At 43.1% G+C, this 16,415-nt stretch overlaps 1 protein-coding gene across 12 annotated transcripts in view; it reads right to left on the reverse strand.

The window, feature by feature from the left end:
* The window catches only part of PDE1C (phosphodiesterase 1C), a 485,518-nt gene that overhangs the window by 236,078 nt on the left and 233,025 nt on the right, over positions 1-16,415 (reverse strand). For 6 of the 12 annotated variants that reach the window (XM_074340964.1, XM_074340969.1, XM_074340970.1 and 3 more), the window contains one exon: positions 5,647-5,673. The exons of the other annotated variants lie outside the window; for them this stretch is intronic. In XM_074340964.1, the coding sequence (XP_074197065.1) occupies positions 5,647-5,673 (27 nt within the window). The remainder of the gene's footprint in view (positions 1-5,646; positions 5,674-16,415) is intronic. 12 annotated transcript variants of the gene reach the window in all.

Consider the following 16,415-nt stretch of genomic DNA (forward strand, 5'->3'; position numbering starts at 1 on the left):
AAATAGGCCTTTATTAGCCAAAAGGAAACCAATGGTGATTTGTTGTTGTTGTTGTTGTTGTTATTTTTTAAACACACATAGCCAAACATAGCTGAGCAGAATGGAAAAGATGAAGAAACCAGAGTAAAAAGAGTGGTTAGGAGGCTACTCAGTACTGGAAAAAAATGAGCATTGAGACTGGGCTAAGATCATGGGAATAAAAACAGTGAGAAGGAAAAGCCCACAACCTGTAAGAGACCCACTTATCATGGGTAGAGGGGGAGACCAAACCTTAAAGTGAAAGAAACACACACAACAGAGGAACACATAAAGTGACTCAAAAGTTTGGATCCTGGGTGAGTGGGAGCGTGATAGTAATTATCAGACATGAAAACGGGAGAGAAAATAAGATTGACTGGTACCCAGAAAACCCTCTTGACTCAGAAAATGACAGCTCGATGCCAAGGTCCTCTTGTTACTAATATCTACACATACGACCCAGACTCAGTTCTTGAGCTTCTGACTACATCTCAGCACCCTCTCTCACCAAACCTACTTCCTAACTCCTGCTACAGTCTTCCTGGGTCTATATCCGTGCACCTGGTCCCCAGACGCCTGCCGGCAATAGTAGGAGGGCGACTGAGTGAGAAAGGGGTGAGGGAGTAACAGTGAGTTGCCTGAAACTCTGAACTCTCACCAAACTATCTACGCAGACCCTCTATCACCCTCCTTTCTCCCCGGGCTATGTTTCACCTGAAATTACAGTATTTGTAGGCCCTTTCCCATGTTAACCATCTTGGGCATTATCCTTTGTGGGATAATGTGTCCATCTGCCATCTGTGCTCTAACCAGGTCACTTCACTGCTCTTTTTGGTCAGCCCTGACATCCTACCATTACTGGAAAGTTGCCCTGATTCAGCTGGCAACCTTGGAATGTAAACGGGACATAGTCTCATAGCTGGTACCCATGTTCTTACCACTTGGAGAATTTATTCATCGTCACAAGTACAGGAAAACACATTTTAAAGGATTTTACCGTTTAGAAGATCCTCTTAGCCCTGATGTCATCACTGATCCTTAGGCTCTAACTGTCAGTGCTACTGAGTAAGTAGTAAGTAGGATTGGTTAGCCACATATTTGGAAAAATATGTGCCTTCATTTACCCTGTCACCCTTTAACTTTCCCAATAAGTTACTTAGCTGTCAGTTTTCATTGCAACGGTAGAGGACAACAGTCCACCCTTTCTACATCGATGATGCTGAAAGAGCTTCAGCGTTCACCAGTCTTAATGTGTCCCAGGAATGAAGCCGGGGCACACTTCAGCAGAAGCTGCACCAGCTAACACAACGATACGACTGCTCAGAAGGCCACCTCCCCAAACAGTGAGCTCCACTCACCTGCCCACCCCCCACGCATGACAATCTATTATTAACAGCAAAGGTGGCAGTTCTGCTGATGACTCATAAACATGGTGATTCATGAAGGCCGAATGTGGGCAATCTGGACGAAGAGAAGCATTTGCTGGATTTAATCAATTACTGGGCTGATCAAATGTGATTACTAAGCCATATAAAAATCCAAGTGAAAGAAGACATTAGACACTTGGGGGGAAAACATAACTCCTTGTGTGCCTTGTAACAGAGAGGCCACTCCACTACTGCACGTGCGATGTCTACTTTATTGGTTATCTCCACATATGTTTCTGTCCTGGGCTGTCTTCCTCCTAATGGCCAAAATATTTTTAAGCCATTTGCCCTTTGAGAAAAAAACCTACAGAATCAACAAAACACACATTTTAAAAATAATTAAAAACATGAAGACACAAAGAGACGATTCTGGACTATCCTACTAGACTTTCATAAGCCCATACTTTCAAACACCATGAAGAGTAAGCAGTTCTGTAGGCTATCTTTGTGATTTAGTGAGAGGAGACTGTATAAGCTGTGAGTTCCTCCCAATAGATCTCATCGTCCCCGATGACCTTCTATTGCAGCACTTACCGTATCTATTAGAATTATTTTATTCACATGCGTCTCACCTACAAGTCTGTGTACCTCTTCACAGAGGCTATTTCTTACAGATGTTCTTACTTCCAATATTTACTTAAGTGTATCGGAATAATGGGTACTAAGTAAACTTGTTGAATTGAAAGATTTTTCTAAAGTACTAAGCACGTGACTATTGATATTATATGATTATCAAAAAGATGAGAGATGTCTGTGGCTAAATTTAGTTGCTCGCAGACATAGTTCTAGATTCATAAATGATTAAATCAGATAAACTCAGAACCAGAACTTCTACTTAAACTATCTAAATAGACTAGCATTAATAAGAAACAAATCAACAGAAACCTTCATGCTAATGGGGGTTTTGATTCCTGGTATGGCTTAAAATTCCAACTCCTCAGGTTTATAAACATGTTTTTATTTTTACCTCTGCCTCTGATTGTGCTCAGCAATCATAGCATTCCCTAGCATACTGAAATAGGGGTTTGAGTGTGTGTGTGTGTGCGCGTGTGTGTATGTGTTTGTGTGTGTGTGTGTGTGTGTGTGAGAGAGAGAGAGAGAGAGAGAGAGAGAGAGAGAGAGAGAGAGAGAGAAGCACTTCTAACATAGATTCAGCTTATATCATCTGTGATAGAATTCCTTTCTTCAGGGGCATCCCAGAAGTATTAGATTATTTCTAGGTATTTGTGATTATTTTGTACATAGTCTAACATGCTTTCTCAAAGATATAAACTTCTCACAGCCAAACCTGACAACTTGAAGCTGCAGCTGTATTAAAAACAACCTAATGAGAATGTTATTGACAAGCAGGTTTCCTGTGTAATCCTCTCTTAGCTGTCAAATTACCATTTCTCCACTTCAGCAAATCTCTTGGAATGATTGACCCACATGGACAAGACTCATTCAAAAGGCAAAAGGATGGCTCCTCTTAATTGTGTTGATTTAAAACCCAATCCAATAAGGTTTTCTGTGCAGGGTAAAGCTACTGGTGTCCAGTAGCTAACCCAGTAAAGAGCACTTACATCACTCTTTCAGTTGAAATTCTGGTCTTGGAAGAGATGAGTACATTTTCCTTAATGCTAAAAGTGAGACTCCGTGGGCTCCCTGTCATGAAAACATTCTCTTGGGCTACTAAGATCCACCTAGTATTTCATGAAATGTTTAAATAAAGAAATCTAACTCGGTTGAATTATAGCAGGATGATGATCGTGACTTTGAAAGCAAGTAGATGTTTTTTCTTCAAGATGGCTTTGAAAGGTGAGTAAATATGTAAGTGAAAATGAAACGAAATTCAGCAAAAAATGTTTGAACAAAGGTAGATTATTTTTGTATCCTGGGCTGTCTTTCATGTCCAAAGCAAACCTATGAGATCTACAGCTTTTTAATATAACATTTATGTCATTTAGTTTTTCTACATGCAGTTACCGGCTTTATTTGACTAATTATTAACCAAAGCCATATAACTATATTTAGAATTTAACTAACCAGTTGAATCCACACTAGTATGCTTGTCCCTAACATGAAAAAACATCAGTTACTCCCAATCCAAATGAATCATTAAATTGACAAACATACATTCAGACAGATGAGCATCTGACAGAGGTATTTAAAAGTATCTATCATTCACCACATGAGGTATCCACATACTTCAAATTTACAGATCCCTGGAAAGGTCTCAAATAAGATCATTCTGGAGAAGGTTGAAGGTTTGGTACACGAAGGCCTTGAATTCTTTAATACCATCAAGAGATGCAATCAATGCCTGCTTGTCTTGAATCTGAGTGGTTCTGTGATACCTTGACCAAGAAGGTACAGCAGAAACGACACTGCGCCAGTTTCTGGACCCAGTCGTAATTAAGAAACTAGGAGCTTCCACTCCTGGTCTCTTGGAACACGTGGGCTAGGAAGTCAGCTAAGAGTGCAGCTACCCTGAGACTACCAAGCAGTACGAAGCCCAAGCTCCATGGAGACCCTGGGATGAACGCCATGTGGAGAGAAAGGAGCTCCAAGGAGCACCAGGACTCCCCACATGTGAGTGAAGAAGCGATTTTAAAAGTGGACCCTCCATCTCCAGCAGCCCCAGCTAACACCAGGTGGGTCCGACTCAAACAGCTCAACAAAGTAAGTCCTTCCTGAATTCCTGACACATTAAATCGTGAGCACATAAAAATGGTGGTTTTAATCCATAAGTTTAGGATAGTTTGTTCCTCAAGATAGACTAGTAGACATGGATCTATTTCATATGAAAATATGGATGTGATTAAAAATAGAAGAGCTTAAACCAATCCTTTATTAATTTGCACTTTGCAAGACTTCAATGAAGCTGGTACGAGACAGTCTGGATTTTTTTTTCATTACATCAACATAATGCAACAGCATTCACGTCAGATATGCAAAAATATGCTTTCAAAAATAATTGACATAGTAATTTGAAACTTGACAAGTTTGAGCAGCTCTCTTATAAAACTCCCTCTTACCTGTCTGTTTATCACTCCTTAAAATAAAATTGGGGCAACTCTGAAACATCTCAGACCCCAGGTTAACTACATGTGAAAATTATAAATTACCTTTTACTACTGAAGGCTATTATGCCTTCTACCTTGAGTGATTAGCTTACATCGCTCAGTGCTTCACATCCGATTACTACCTTGAGCCTGATGAACCCGAACAAGACGGAACTAGTCAGCCATCTGCATAAGCTCACTATACTTCAAAAAGGACAGCAACCTCTCCAAAGCGTGAAGATTTTAGTTTGTTTCCTCTCAATGATTCTTGCACTTCTCCGTTGCATATCAAATTATCACACCACAACTTTGGATCACTGGCTCTAGTTGGAAACCATGGAACATAGTTCCCATGTTCCATCTGCTGTGACATGATGTTCACTGCAAAAGGTAACCTTAAGGTGGTCGATCTGAAAGTACCACTGTTGACACCTAAAGGCAGATTTTAATTGCATTGGTGATTTTTGATCTGAATGTAATCTGTGCAAAGCTATAATCCCAAAGTCAAACACAATCAATGCAGAAAAGCAGACACGAGCCTTTTGGGCTAGACTGCAGGTTTTGAATGCTTGGAGAACAAAAGGTCTAAGCACCTCTGTTTCTTTAGAATATGGTTTCCAAACTCTTCTCAATAAAATGGACTACTGGCGGATGATGACAAATTATATTCTTCTTTAAATTACTCTTCCCACAGTTAAATTAAAAAGATCATCCCTGCCCTTCAAGCATTTTGTACCTATGCTATCAAGGGCACTTGTCAGTGAACCAGGCAAAGGAAAATTCGAACATTATAAAGTGTAAAGACCTTTTTGTGCTTCCATCCATAAACCTTCGGCACCACCCCCACCCCCCAGCCCAGCCGCTCTTGGGCCAAGGTTTTAGTAAAATCACTAGACAGTTCAGCAGTAACAAGCTTTTTAATCCACTGGATTCAGTCTCATGTGAAGGCAGACACTTACTGTACCACGCTAAACGCCTGCCATCAATTTATAATTACAACAGCAGTAGCCATCCCAAGATAAAGCAGGTGACTCACTGAGAAGGAACCAAGAGACTGTTTATTACAAATGAAAGTCCACCATGAGCCAGATTTGTGAAGAGTTCTGCCACAAGTGACTCGACCAACCAGTCCCCCTTTCTCAGGAAGACACTCTTACCTCTGGGACGTTTTCTTATATTTCCTCCTGTAGGAAAAGAAGCATAAACACATATCAGGAAAGGGTTTGCTGCAGGCAGTGGGTTAGAAAAAGATAGCGTCAGCGGGTTGCACAGGGCGGGGAACACTTCGTAGAAGGTTCTCTCAGGAAGGCTTGTGGGCTTCGAAGCCCAGTTAAAAGCTTTGGTTATTGTGTCACATTGTGGTCATTTGCATATAACCATAATGTCAACGGTTACAAATAACAACTCAAGCGCTCAATGGTTCTGCCCCCTACGTTCTTCCTTTTCTTTGAGGGCACTGTAGCATCTCGGTTGAGGTCAGGCCTTAAAGACAGCAAGATCCAGTTCAAATCTCAGCCCTTTCATTTATTAGATTCACAGAGGAGTAAGTGGGCAGAGGCTTATAAAGCATTTCTTCTGTGTGGTCCACATTACATGGTCAATAACTATTAGCTCTTTCATCTAGCACTGAAGTCCCTTTAAAGATGTGTTTTTTAAAAATGTAAATGTGTAATCACACAGCTAACCCATAAGACCAGACATAAGGTCTTCAGAAAAGGAAGAAGTGAGTGTGGGGACAGAGCCAGGAGTGCAGTTTCCAGGCTCTCGGCCTCACGTGGAAAGGTACTGGCTCCGGTAGTAAATGGCCATCAACTGTGATTGGATGGCCATCAGCTGTGGCTAATTGACAGTCAGCTGTAACCAGTGAGCCATTGGCCACTAATATAACTGCCGTGGCTACACTAGCAGAAAATGGGGGTCTAGCAAGAAGATGGTGGCTGAGCTAGCAAGCGCAGATTGCAAGAGGCAGATGCCGCCAGAGAGAATATAGTAGTACGACTCCCCCATCTATAGCTCCGGGGGTGTTCCTTTTTGGCCTCACCATATCCTGCGTTCTTATGTGGGGAGTGGGAGCTGAGACCCCGCAGGCCGCCACGCATGACAAATGGTGCAGCGAGCAGGGTCTCCCGCATGACTCCCCACATGACAGTGAGGAAGTGGACAATGAGAAAGTCTAGAAGCAAAGGTGGTGAGAGCAGCGTTAGGAAGAAGCTGACGGCTCAGCTGTGGGCTCAGCCTCCTGGAAGGAGAAGGACACTCCCCAGGAAGCAGACGTGATGGAGTTCCGCCCACCTCCTCTCCTATGTGCATTCCTCAGTGAGCCTCAGGCACATCTCCTGGGTTGAGGACTTCTTCACCTTCCAAATGGAGGTACCATCTGCCCTGGCTAGCTCACTTAGGTCACAGTGGCATTCAAGGGGAAAATGGCCATAAAAGGTTATTTTCCAGGTATCCCACTGTTTTTCAAGTTCGTGTCAGTGTTTGCAGACACTGAAGACCCTCAAAAGAGTTTTAATTGGCTCTTCACTACAGGAGATGAGAGGAAAGGAAGTGCTGGGAGAGGAAATGCATCTCCTGGGAGCATCTCTAGGAAGTGCGATGCTTCCCACTTGTCCTGAGTTCCACACCTGCATTCCCATTACAGCCACTGCTCCTAGGAAACCAAGCCACTGATTTGTTAATAGAGCTGTCTGTCACATGCTTTACAAAAGGCACAGTGGTTTCAAATACAGAATCCCTATGACCTGTTACATCTCTGTTCAAATGAAAACAAGCATGGCAGTGTTAGGTGTTAAGTGAAGAAAGCAGCACGCAACACAGAGCCTCCAGAGTGGTCTTGACTAGATACCCACTGGTATCTACTGAGCCTAAAAGTAACACACCAGAATGATAGCCACCATCCCAGGGTAATGGGTTCATGGATCATTTCTTTTATTTTCACTTGTATGAATTTTCCAAATTTTCTTTTCAAAATGAGCATTATGAATATAATAAGAAAAAAACATAAAATATCCGTGCACGTATATATGCATAGTTACACATGTAGACATATGAATATATATGGATACGTACTATATGGCTATATATAGGACTACATGGATATATATAGGACTATATGGACATATATATAGGACTATATGAATCTATATAGATACGTACATGTGTGAATTATATAAATAGAGAGGAAGGTCAGCTACATGAGTGTGTTAGCTGTAGAGTGGGAATAGTCAGAGCACCTCTCTCAAGAGCTTGTGGTGAGAAATAAATGAGATAACCCACCTGAATGTCAGCTCCCCAAAGGCGGGTTCTTCGTATGCCTCCCCACTGTATCCCAGGGCCGAAAACAGTGCCTTGCACTCCCTCCAAAAGCTGTGATGAATGTGCACTGACTACCTACTCTTTCACACCTGGACCCTGTCACAATGACAATTCACACTTTCCAGGTAGAAGTCAAGGGCAGAGGTTTCACCTACAGGCACGGAGCATAGCGAGTTGTGGGTGTACCCATGCCTGTGGCCGTTTGGATTGCTGTCTAATAAACTGGCCTATGGAGTCTCTTGCAGGACCAGAAAAATCAACCATTGAGAGTGGGCAAGGACCACAGGCAAGGGCAGGAGGGCCAGGTGGATGCCCAACTAGTTCTATCAGCAGAGGGTGTCTGCAGAGGTCAAAAGAAGCCGACTTTTGCTCTTGGCTTCCACAGACTTCTCCCAGCATTCGCCAAGGCACTGCTAGGAGCACCCAAAAAATCAAAGATGAACAAAAACAAGAACAGTTTCCATTGTCAGCATCTGCTAGTAACGAGCATTAACATGCCTCGCTACTCCTTATAATAACTTTAAGATCCACTCTCTGAAAGAATTTGAATTCTGAAAAAGGAAGCTAAGACACGTGACTAAAGTGTTACTTTATTATAATAACCAATACAAGGGGTGGCTCAGGAAGCTTTGTGAAAGAGGTAGTCTGGATTGATGGGTGGGATTTCACCAAGGAGAAATATGTCAGTATGAAGCAAGCAGATAAGGAAGGCAAACCTAGCGGCCTCAAACCAGCCCAGCCCAACCCAACCCAGCCATATATGGAGGCAGACAGAAGGCAATACAGCTGAAAAGTACTGAGGACAGTTTTTAAAAAGTAATAACATTTATACTTTTCTTTTTTTTAAGATGACACTTGGGGAAAGGGTCACCTCTGGCATTGCCTTGTCTCATCTCTGATTCTATGGAAAGACAACAGGGCTCTGGAATATAACAGACCTGGCTCAAAACCCAACTTCCCCTCCCCTCCAGCTGTGAGACTTCAGGCAAGCTCTACGTTAAATCAAGCCTCATTTTCCACATCTATCAATCGGAAGGAATGACCTCAGAGAACATAATGCACTGAATTTGCCAGGTACCGTGTATGCCATATAAGGGGCATTCTAAGAATTTTAGGCCCTTTTGCCACTTGTTTGGAGCTTCTTGAGGTCAGGGGTCCTATCGTGTGGATCTCTGTATCTGTCCCAGGGACTTGCACACAACAAATGTCTGTCGGAAAAAGAAATGAACTATTTGCACCCGCCACTCACAACAATCAAAACATGGGTTGCGCATTTGGTGGCCCCAAAGAAAGAGAAACCAAAAATCTGATTTTCAGTCCAGCTCACCTTCCTGACACTCACTTCCCACCTTCATAGACGCATTCTTGGCCTCACTAGTTCTCAAATCAAGCTAGACCCAATCCAAATAGTGTCATCTTACACTGGAGTTGGATGGTCGGCACTTAAAGCACAAGAGGAAATGCTTTTTGTTCTGTTGAAATTTCCCTACCCGAGACCCTACCCACAGATCTTCTTGACGGGGCCAGACGGGTGAGGCCTGCCTGAGCCCTGCTCGTCCCTTAGCTCTCAGCTGAGACATCACCTCCTCCTGAAAACCGTCTAGGGCCCCTCAAACTGGATAAGGCCCCTTTTGTGTGTCCCGTGGTGGCCAGAGCTCACCCAGCACTGCATTTGTCACCCCAGAAGGTTATGATGTGTTATACTGATGGAAAGCGTGATGGCTTGCCCACTGCCCACCAGTGTTTCTCCCTTGCTTAACACAAGGCTTGGCAAGTAACAGCCATTCATTATCTTGTTGTGGAATGAATGAATTGATCAAGAGACTGATCAAAAAAAAAACAACACTTTTTTTCAACTCACGTCCCTTCTGTTTGGTGATGATTTACTACGAGCAGTGAGGACATCTACCACAGCCGTGGTTTTCTACATGGGGCCTGGGGGTCTTACAACCTCCCCTGTTCAGTGCTCGTTACCTAACTTACTCACTTTGACCTCCCACAGACGCTGGGAGGTTCACCTCCCTATTAAACTTGACAGAAGTGAGGCTCAGAGAGGTTGAGTAACTTGCCGAAGGATACAGAAACTTAAGGTGATTAAGACCAAAAGTCAACTCTGAAGCCTTCAAAGAAAATGGATGAAATTAGGCAAAGAAGTCAAAGGATGCCAGAAGGAAACTTAGACAAACACAAACAAAACTAACAACAATAGAACATACTGGGTTCTTTCGATCCAAACACAGCAAATGAGCTGGAAAAGAACCCACTTTATTTTTGGCCTTTTGTTTTTAAAAATGTCAACCGAATTTATCCCTGATTCACAACCTGAAAGAAGAAGGGAATGCTTTTAAATGTTTTGTTTTGGTGTTTTTCAAACTTTAAATTTATAATTTTTCAAAACGTGGAACAATACATCACAAATCTCAAGATGCGTGTAGCTAGTCAGAGCTGGCGTCAGAAGCAGAGAACGACCAGGAGCTGCTGTGTTCTGAACTTGGGCAAAGCCAGAGGTGTGGGAGGTGGAGAGAGCACGGCGTCACGCTCAGGCAAAAGCCAGGCTGTCCTCACGAGGCCAGGCTAAGAAAACCGCATCCATGCAGGCCTAGGGCAGTGCTTTCCGAACTGTTCCCCAGAATGGTCTTTGCCCTTCACACACAGGAGCGCGCACACACACACACACACACACACACACACACAGCATTGTTTGTTTGTTTATTTGTTTTTTAGGAGAAGTATTACAACATAATTCCTGAGCTCAAATGCCTTCCCCAACTTATTATGTCCAATAAGCTGGGCGAACGTTAGCAGCTTTCATCACTTTCCCAACTACCAGTCTCCTCATCTGTAAAATTTGGTTAACAATAATGCCCGCTTTGCAAGGTGATATGAGAGCTGAATGTAAAAAATGAATCTGTTTTGTTGTTGGTTTTTTTTTTCACATTTAGCACAGGGCTGGGTTTCCAGTAAACATTCAAGAAAGTCAGCTACTACATTAATAACAATAGTACTGAATAAATAATAATGGTACTGTAATTCAATAGGCCTCCAAATTTTGTTTTGGAAAAAAAAAAAAGTCTTTCATTGATTTTAAAAAAGTAAAGAAATTAAGGTTGAAGATTGCTTTCTAAAGTGGAAAATTGAATACTCCCAATTCTCCTTATCTTAGAACACTTGACCCACAAGGAAAGCAGGTGCTAATTTCAGTGCTGCTGAGAGGAGGAGTGGAGACCCTGCCCAGCCTCCCCCAGCACCAATGCCCAAGGGACCTTGCAGGTTGCACACTCAGACACTCACCACCAGTGGTCCCAGTTAGCTTAGCAGAACCACACACTTCCCTCTGATTTGACATTTTCTAACTTGGTATTTTCCCTCTAACTGAATTGACAAGCTGGACCAGCACCAAAGGCAGGAAAAAATAAAGTAAAACTGGGTATTTATAAAGTGGACACAGTCATAATCACTACAAATATTTAAAATTGTCTTTCAACAACGATCCTTCTCATCAATAATTCCCTAAATACTGAAGCCCCTGAGTTGCTCACACAGAATCCCTAGGAATCCCCCCCAAAAGCTGTAACTCCATGCAGAGATATCGTGTGCTACGCGTATAACAAGAATTATTGACTGACCCATATCCACTTACCTTGTAAGCAAATTAAAAGACTCCTGGTCTTCATTGAAAATCGATGTCTGTTTAAGTCTGGAATGTTTCTAGGGAACTGTGGGTTCCCCCAAGAAGTATCAAATGGTGTGTGTGTGTGCCTGTGTGCACACACACGTACAAGACAAGGGAAGTGATGAGCTAGAAAATCAGCCCTCGTAATAATCTCAAGATCCACCCAAGACAAACAAATAAAGAAGCAAAAACTCATAGACACAGACAATAGTTTAGGGGTTACCAGAGGGTAAGGAGGGATGGGGGTGGTAGATGAGGGTAAATGGGATCAAATATAGGGTGATGGAAGGAGAACTGACTCTGGGTGATGAACACACAATGTGATATATAGATGATGTGTTACAGAACTGTACACTTGAAACCTATGTAACTTTACTAGCCAATGTCACCTCAATAAACTTTAATTTAAAAAAGGAAAGAAAATCAGCCCTCAAAGCCTTCGGTCCATCCAGCGGATCACCTTCTAAGTGGATACTGAGATCGGAGCCTCATCAAAGAGCAAAGAGCGTGGACCGCCACAATATTTAAAAAGGTTCCCCGAAGGTCTCCATGACTGTGTCACTCAGCAGAGTCTTCAAGACCCCGAATTCCATTTTACTTCTCCTGGCCCCCGTCACGGAGAGAGAGGATGCATCTAAGCAAACACAGGGGGTTGTCCTAGCCACAGTAAACCTGGACCTGCCTGGGGGCAGAGAACAGACAGCAATGAGGCAGGAGCAAGGGTGTTTTTGAGGGGCTTTATTAGCTTTATGACGACTGGGAGTTCTCACGGTGCTGGGCACACCCACCATTCCATGTAAATTTCACATACTCCAAAGTCACACGGATGACTCAGGCATCAGTCCTGATAGCCTGGGTAAGTGAGAGTCAATTACGCATGGATGTTAAATTACGAAGCGCCTGGCAGTCTTTCACTTTTTTTAAGTGAGTATCTTTGACTAAGAGCCATATGGGTGCTGCAATAATGAGGTTTATAAATAGGCTTAATATTCAAACAAGCTGGCTTCGAAAAACCAAAACTTGTGTTCAGTTTCTAAGTTGACAGCAAGATACGTCCCAGTTGGGCCCGAGAAGGTTTTCTGGTACGGGAAGCTGACTGTGTACCAACTACACACGCAGCCACAGGGAGAATTCCCATCCTGCCTTAGTGTTCTCCAGGTTTCGGCACGACGATGGCCGCTCCAGATCCCAGCAGATCCCATCTCCATCCTGCCTAACAGAGCCACTACTGCTACAGACACACAGACAGCTTTGAAAATGTGGGTTCCGAGCCCTCAGTTCCCTCAAGGGAGAGGAGACTAGAGGACAGACTCAGGGAAACAAAGGGCACAGCAAGACTCATGGACTTAACTACATGTTCAGAGAAGTTCAGATCACATGTGACTCACTCATGGGAAAGTGGACTGAGATAAAATGCCACAAATACCCATGAAATGCGAGAGGATCTAAACCATCGTCAGATCCTTTGGTGTTGTTTTTCATTGGCATACGGGTTACAGACTGAACAGAACTGGATATCTCTAGAAACTTCTACTGAATCTATCTTTGAACTATTCTTCATGTCACTGAGAAGGAAAAGTCCTTGTACATTTCTTTCATTCCCTCCAGTGATTTCATTTCCGTGACACAAACGTTAAAACCTAGATTTGCAAAGCTATGTATATTGATTGCTTGATGGCCTTTCCCGTATTTCGAACAAGCAAATGCCAATGAGAAAAATACATATAAATTGCCGTCTCCTGGCACCTTCCTGCAGGCTGTTTAGGGGAGAAAAAAGAAGATATTAGACAAAGTGAGAGCCTCTCTTCTCTTACTAGCTCAAGTATTTCTTAACGGATGAGCTACAGAATAAAAATCCACGTGGGCAACGATTATATTTTCCTGCTTGGCCAAAGATCCAAGGCATGACAAAAGATAAAAAAACAAAAAAACAATGAAATGACATAAACTCACTTTCACCAGGAATAACCCAATAGTTAGGAAAGAGTTATTTTTGTTTAAATTGTCTAAAGAGTTTTTCTGCGAGGTTTTCTACTGGGGAAAACTGTCCTACAGACTCACACCCTTTCATTTAGCCACTTAGAAAAGAAAGATCATACTCAGCGACAGCAATTCCCAAAGTCCAAAACGCCAGCATGCTTTAACCAAAAGTGATGAGATCAAATTCAAACGCAAGAAGCCTTTGACAGTATGGTTTGGGGGTGAGGATGGCGACGCTGAAGATGACAGAATGCTAATCTGAAACAGAGCTGTAAAAAACGACCATCAATTTTTAATTCACTCCTGGAAACAAATGGGTTTCTTTCTAGTGCTGTCTGGGCAGTGGAGAGAGGGGGAACCTTTGAGGAGAAGGTTTAATCCAAAGTAAACGACCCCACAAGAAGCCCCACCTGGAAAGGCATCAACTCACACAGCCAATCCACACCATTCCCTCAGGCCTGTCTCTTCAGCTCCCCTCACCCCCCTCATCTGTCTGAGGAAAGCTGGCCAGACACAGAAATCCAAATCTCCTGTGCCTACCTGCTTCTCTCCTGGTCCTGGGTTAAAACTTCCAGCACTGGGATTACTGTCTAACAGGCCCCAGAATGGGACCCCTCCCCAAAGAAAGCCGAAATGCTCCTCTGGAAAGAGGTTTTTATGAGCAGACCAAGCACCATATTCCCCTCTAGCTACAAAATCTATTGCTTTAAAGCTGGGCCGTGAGCTACACAGTGGCAGCAGTGAGAAAATGTGGAAAGGTTTTAAGAGAAAGAAAATAGAAAGTAAATGTCATGCTTGTAGAAATCCAAGTAGTACTTTTTTTGCATAAATGATTTATCCCTCTAGTCCCATATTTACAACCACTTGCTGTGTTATAAGTACAGCAAAAATGTGTGGGTGGGAAGGGAAGAGGTTTTTGTGACCTTCCTGGGAGCCTGGCTCCTAGTTAGATAAACATCAATGAGAAAGGCTGAAAACAACAATATTTCTTCATATCTGTGACAACATTGCCAAAGTGGAAAAAAATGCAAAAGATAAAGACAAAAATCTCACTCTTCATAGATTTATCCTTGGAATTCGGGGGTGGGTAGGTGTTTTAAAGGGAATTATCCAGAGAGTTGCTTCAGTGAATTTTCTATTTTGTTTTTCCCCATGTATATTTAGCCAGAACAAAAACTATCCCCTGCCAAGTTTAACTTCAGCAACCAGTCTGATTTTTCTAAGCCTTTTCTATCTGCTGTAGAAGTACCCTCTCTCCTCTTTGACTCCCTTCCTCCCAACCCTTATCAAGGACCATATGATTTCACCCAAAGCTGTATATAAACCAAAAAGCAACAAAAGAATAAACAAACAAACTCATAGACACAGACAATAGAATGGTGGTTCCCAGAGGGGAAGGGAGTAGGGGGAGGATGAAGAGGGTGAAGGGGGTCAAATATATGGTGACAGAGGGAGACTAGACTTGGGGTGGTGAACACACATGGAACAGGTGTTGTAATATAGAATTGTATGCCTGAAACTTATATGACATTGTTAACCCATGTCACCCCAATATATTTCATTAAAACAAAACCCCACTCCTGGCAGAAAGCAGCTATTGGCCATTTACAGTGCCAGGTGAACTGAAGTCAAGACAACAGCTCCTTGGGAGCAGAAGTCCTTCCTATTTCCTCTGAAGCTTCTCTCCCAGTAGCGTCATCTGTATAAGGCTCTTCTCTGAACACAACAGACTCTGTAAATTCCAACAATTTAAATGTGGCAAAAATGAAACCAATATCCAAAATACAGAACAACAACATCAAAAAAACCAACTAGCAGATGCATTCCTTGGGACCATTTTGAGCACCACTGTCAACTAAATTCAATTGAAGCTTTGAACCAAAAATCTCCCTCACTACAATTAGGTTCACCGAAACTATGCCAAGACGCCCAGAAAGGGTGCTTGGAATAATTCTTTCAGTTTTTTGTTTGTTTGTTTGTTTTTTAACAATGACCAATTTCAGACAGGGGTTTTATAGACAGAATGGCAGTTCTAAACAACATTTATGAAGCTTGATTTATCATCATTAATCCATATATTTCACCCATGAGCTACACGGGGTCCTATTCACGGAAGTGTTTATGGTCGCTCACAGTTAGCAGACAGGGTTTCCAAGTACCAAGCCCCTGGGACAAGATACTACATGTAATATACTTTGGGGGAGGGGGTCATTGACAGGTAGTGTAAGACCTCTCAGAGTCATCCTGAGACAAGAGTCAGAGAGGAAGAGAAACAAAGGAAGAGAAGTCAGTCTGAATTTGAACTATTCCTAAAACACACCTGGAAGTGGCTTTCAAGGATTAATCTTTCACGGCCAGATTTATTCAGCACATCTCTAGAGCGTACAAAAAGTCTTGGTTATTTAGGCATTTCAGTTGTTTGGACTCTGAATCAACAGAATGCAATGTTCTTTGGATGCCCAATGGTGACTGTCAGCCAACATACTCGATGCACTCTCATGGTGAGTGTCTAAAAGAAGAGCTGTGTTTTCAGCAGAATAGTAAATACTGGGTCACAGCAATAGGCCCTTAGAAGAGGGTGGAAATGCAGGAAGGTAGGACCATTTGGGGAAGGCCTTAAAGAGCAGGAAACGGGCCACGAACGAGGCAGAGGAGGTGTGGAGGGCCAGCGCCACGGCAGGACTGAGCACTGCCCTAAGAAACAGAGGCCCGGTGTGTCCCCTGGAGGGCACCTCTGGAGCAGCAGCTGGAGGCTATGTGCCCTGGACGAGCCTCCTGAAGGCTCTAGGGAGCCTCCACCCAGCCAAGCTTCACCAGGCCCCTGTGCTGTGGGCGAGGCCCCAGGCTTCGGGCCTACTGCCCGGCTCGTGCCTGGTCCCCAGAAGGTCCGTGAGGAGAGCCTCATCCCATTTGGCTTCTTGGGTCATAGTTTCTTTCTGCCCTTGGAATAATAGA

This window comes from Rhinolophus sinicus, linkage group LG09, assembly GCF_036562045.2.
Source record: "Rhinolophus sinicus isolate RSC01 linkage group LG09, ASM3656204v1, whole genome shotgun sequence".
NCBI classification, from domain to species: Eukaryota; Metazoa; Chordata; class Mammalia; order Chiroptera; family Rhinolophidae; genus Rhinolophus; species Rhinolophus sinicus.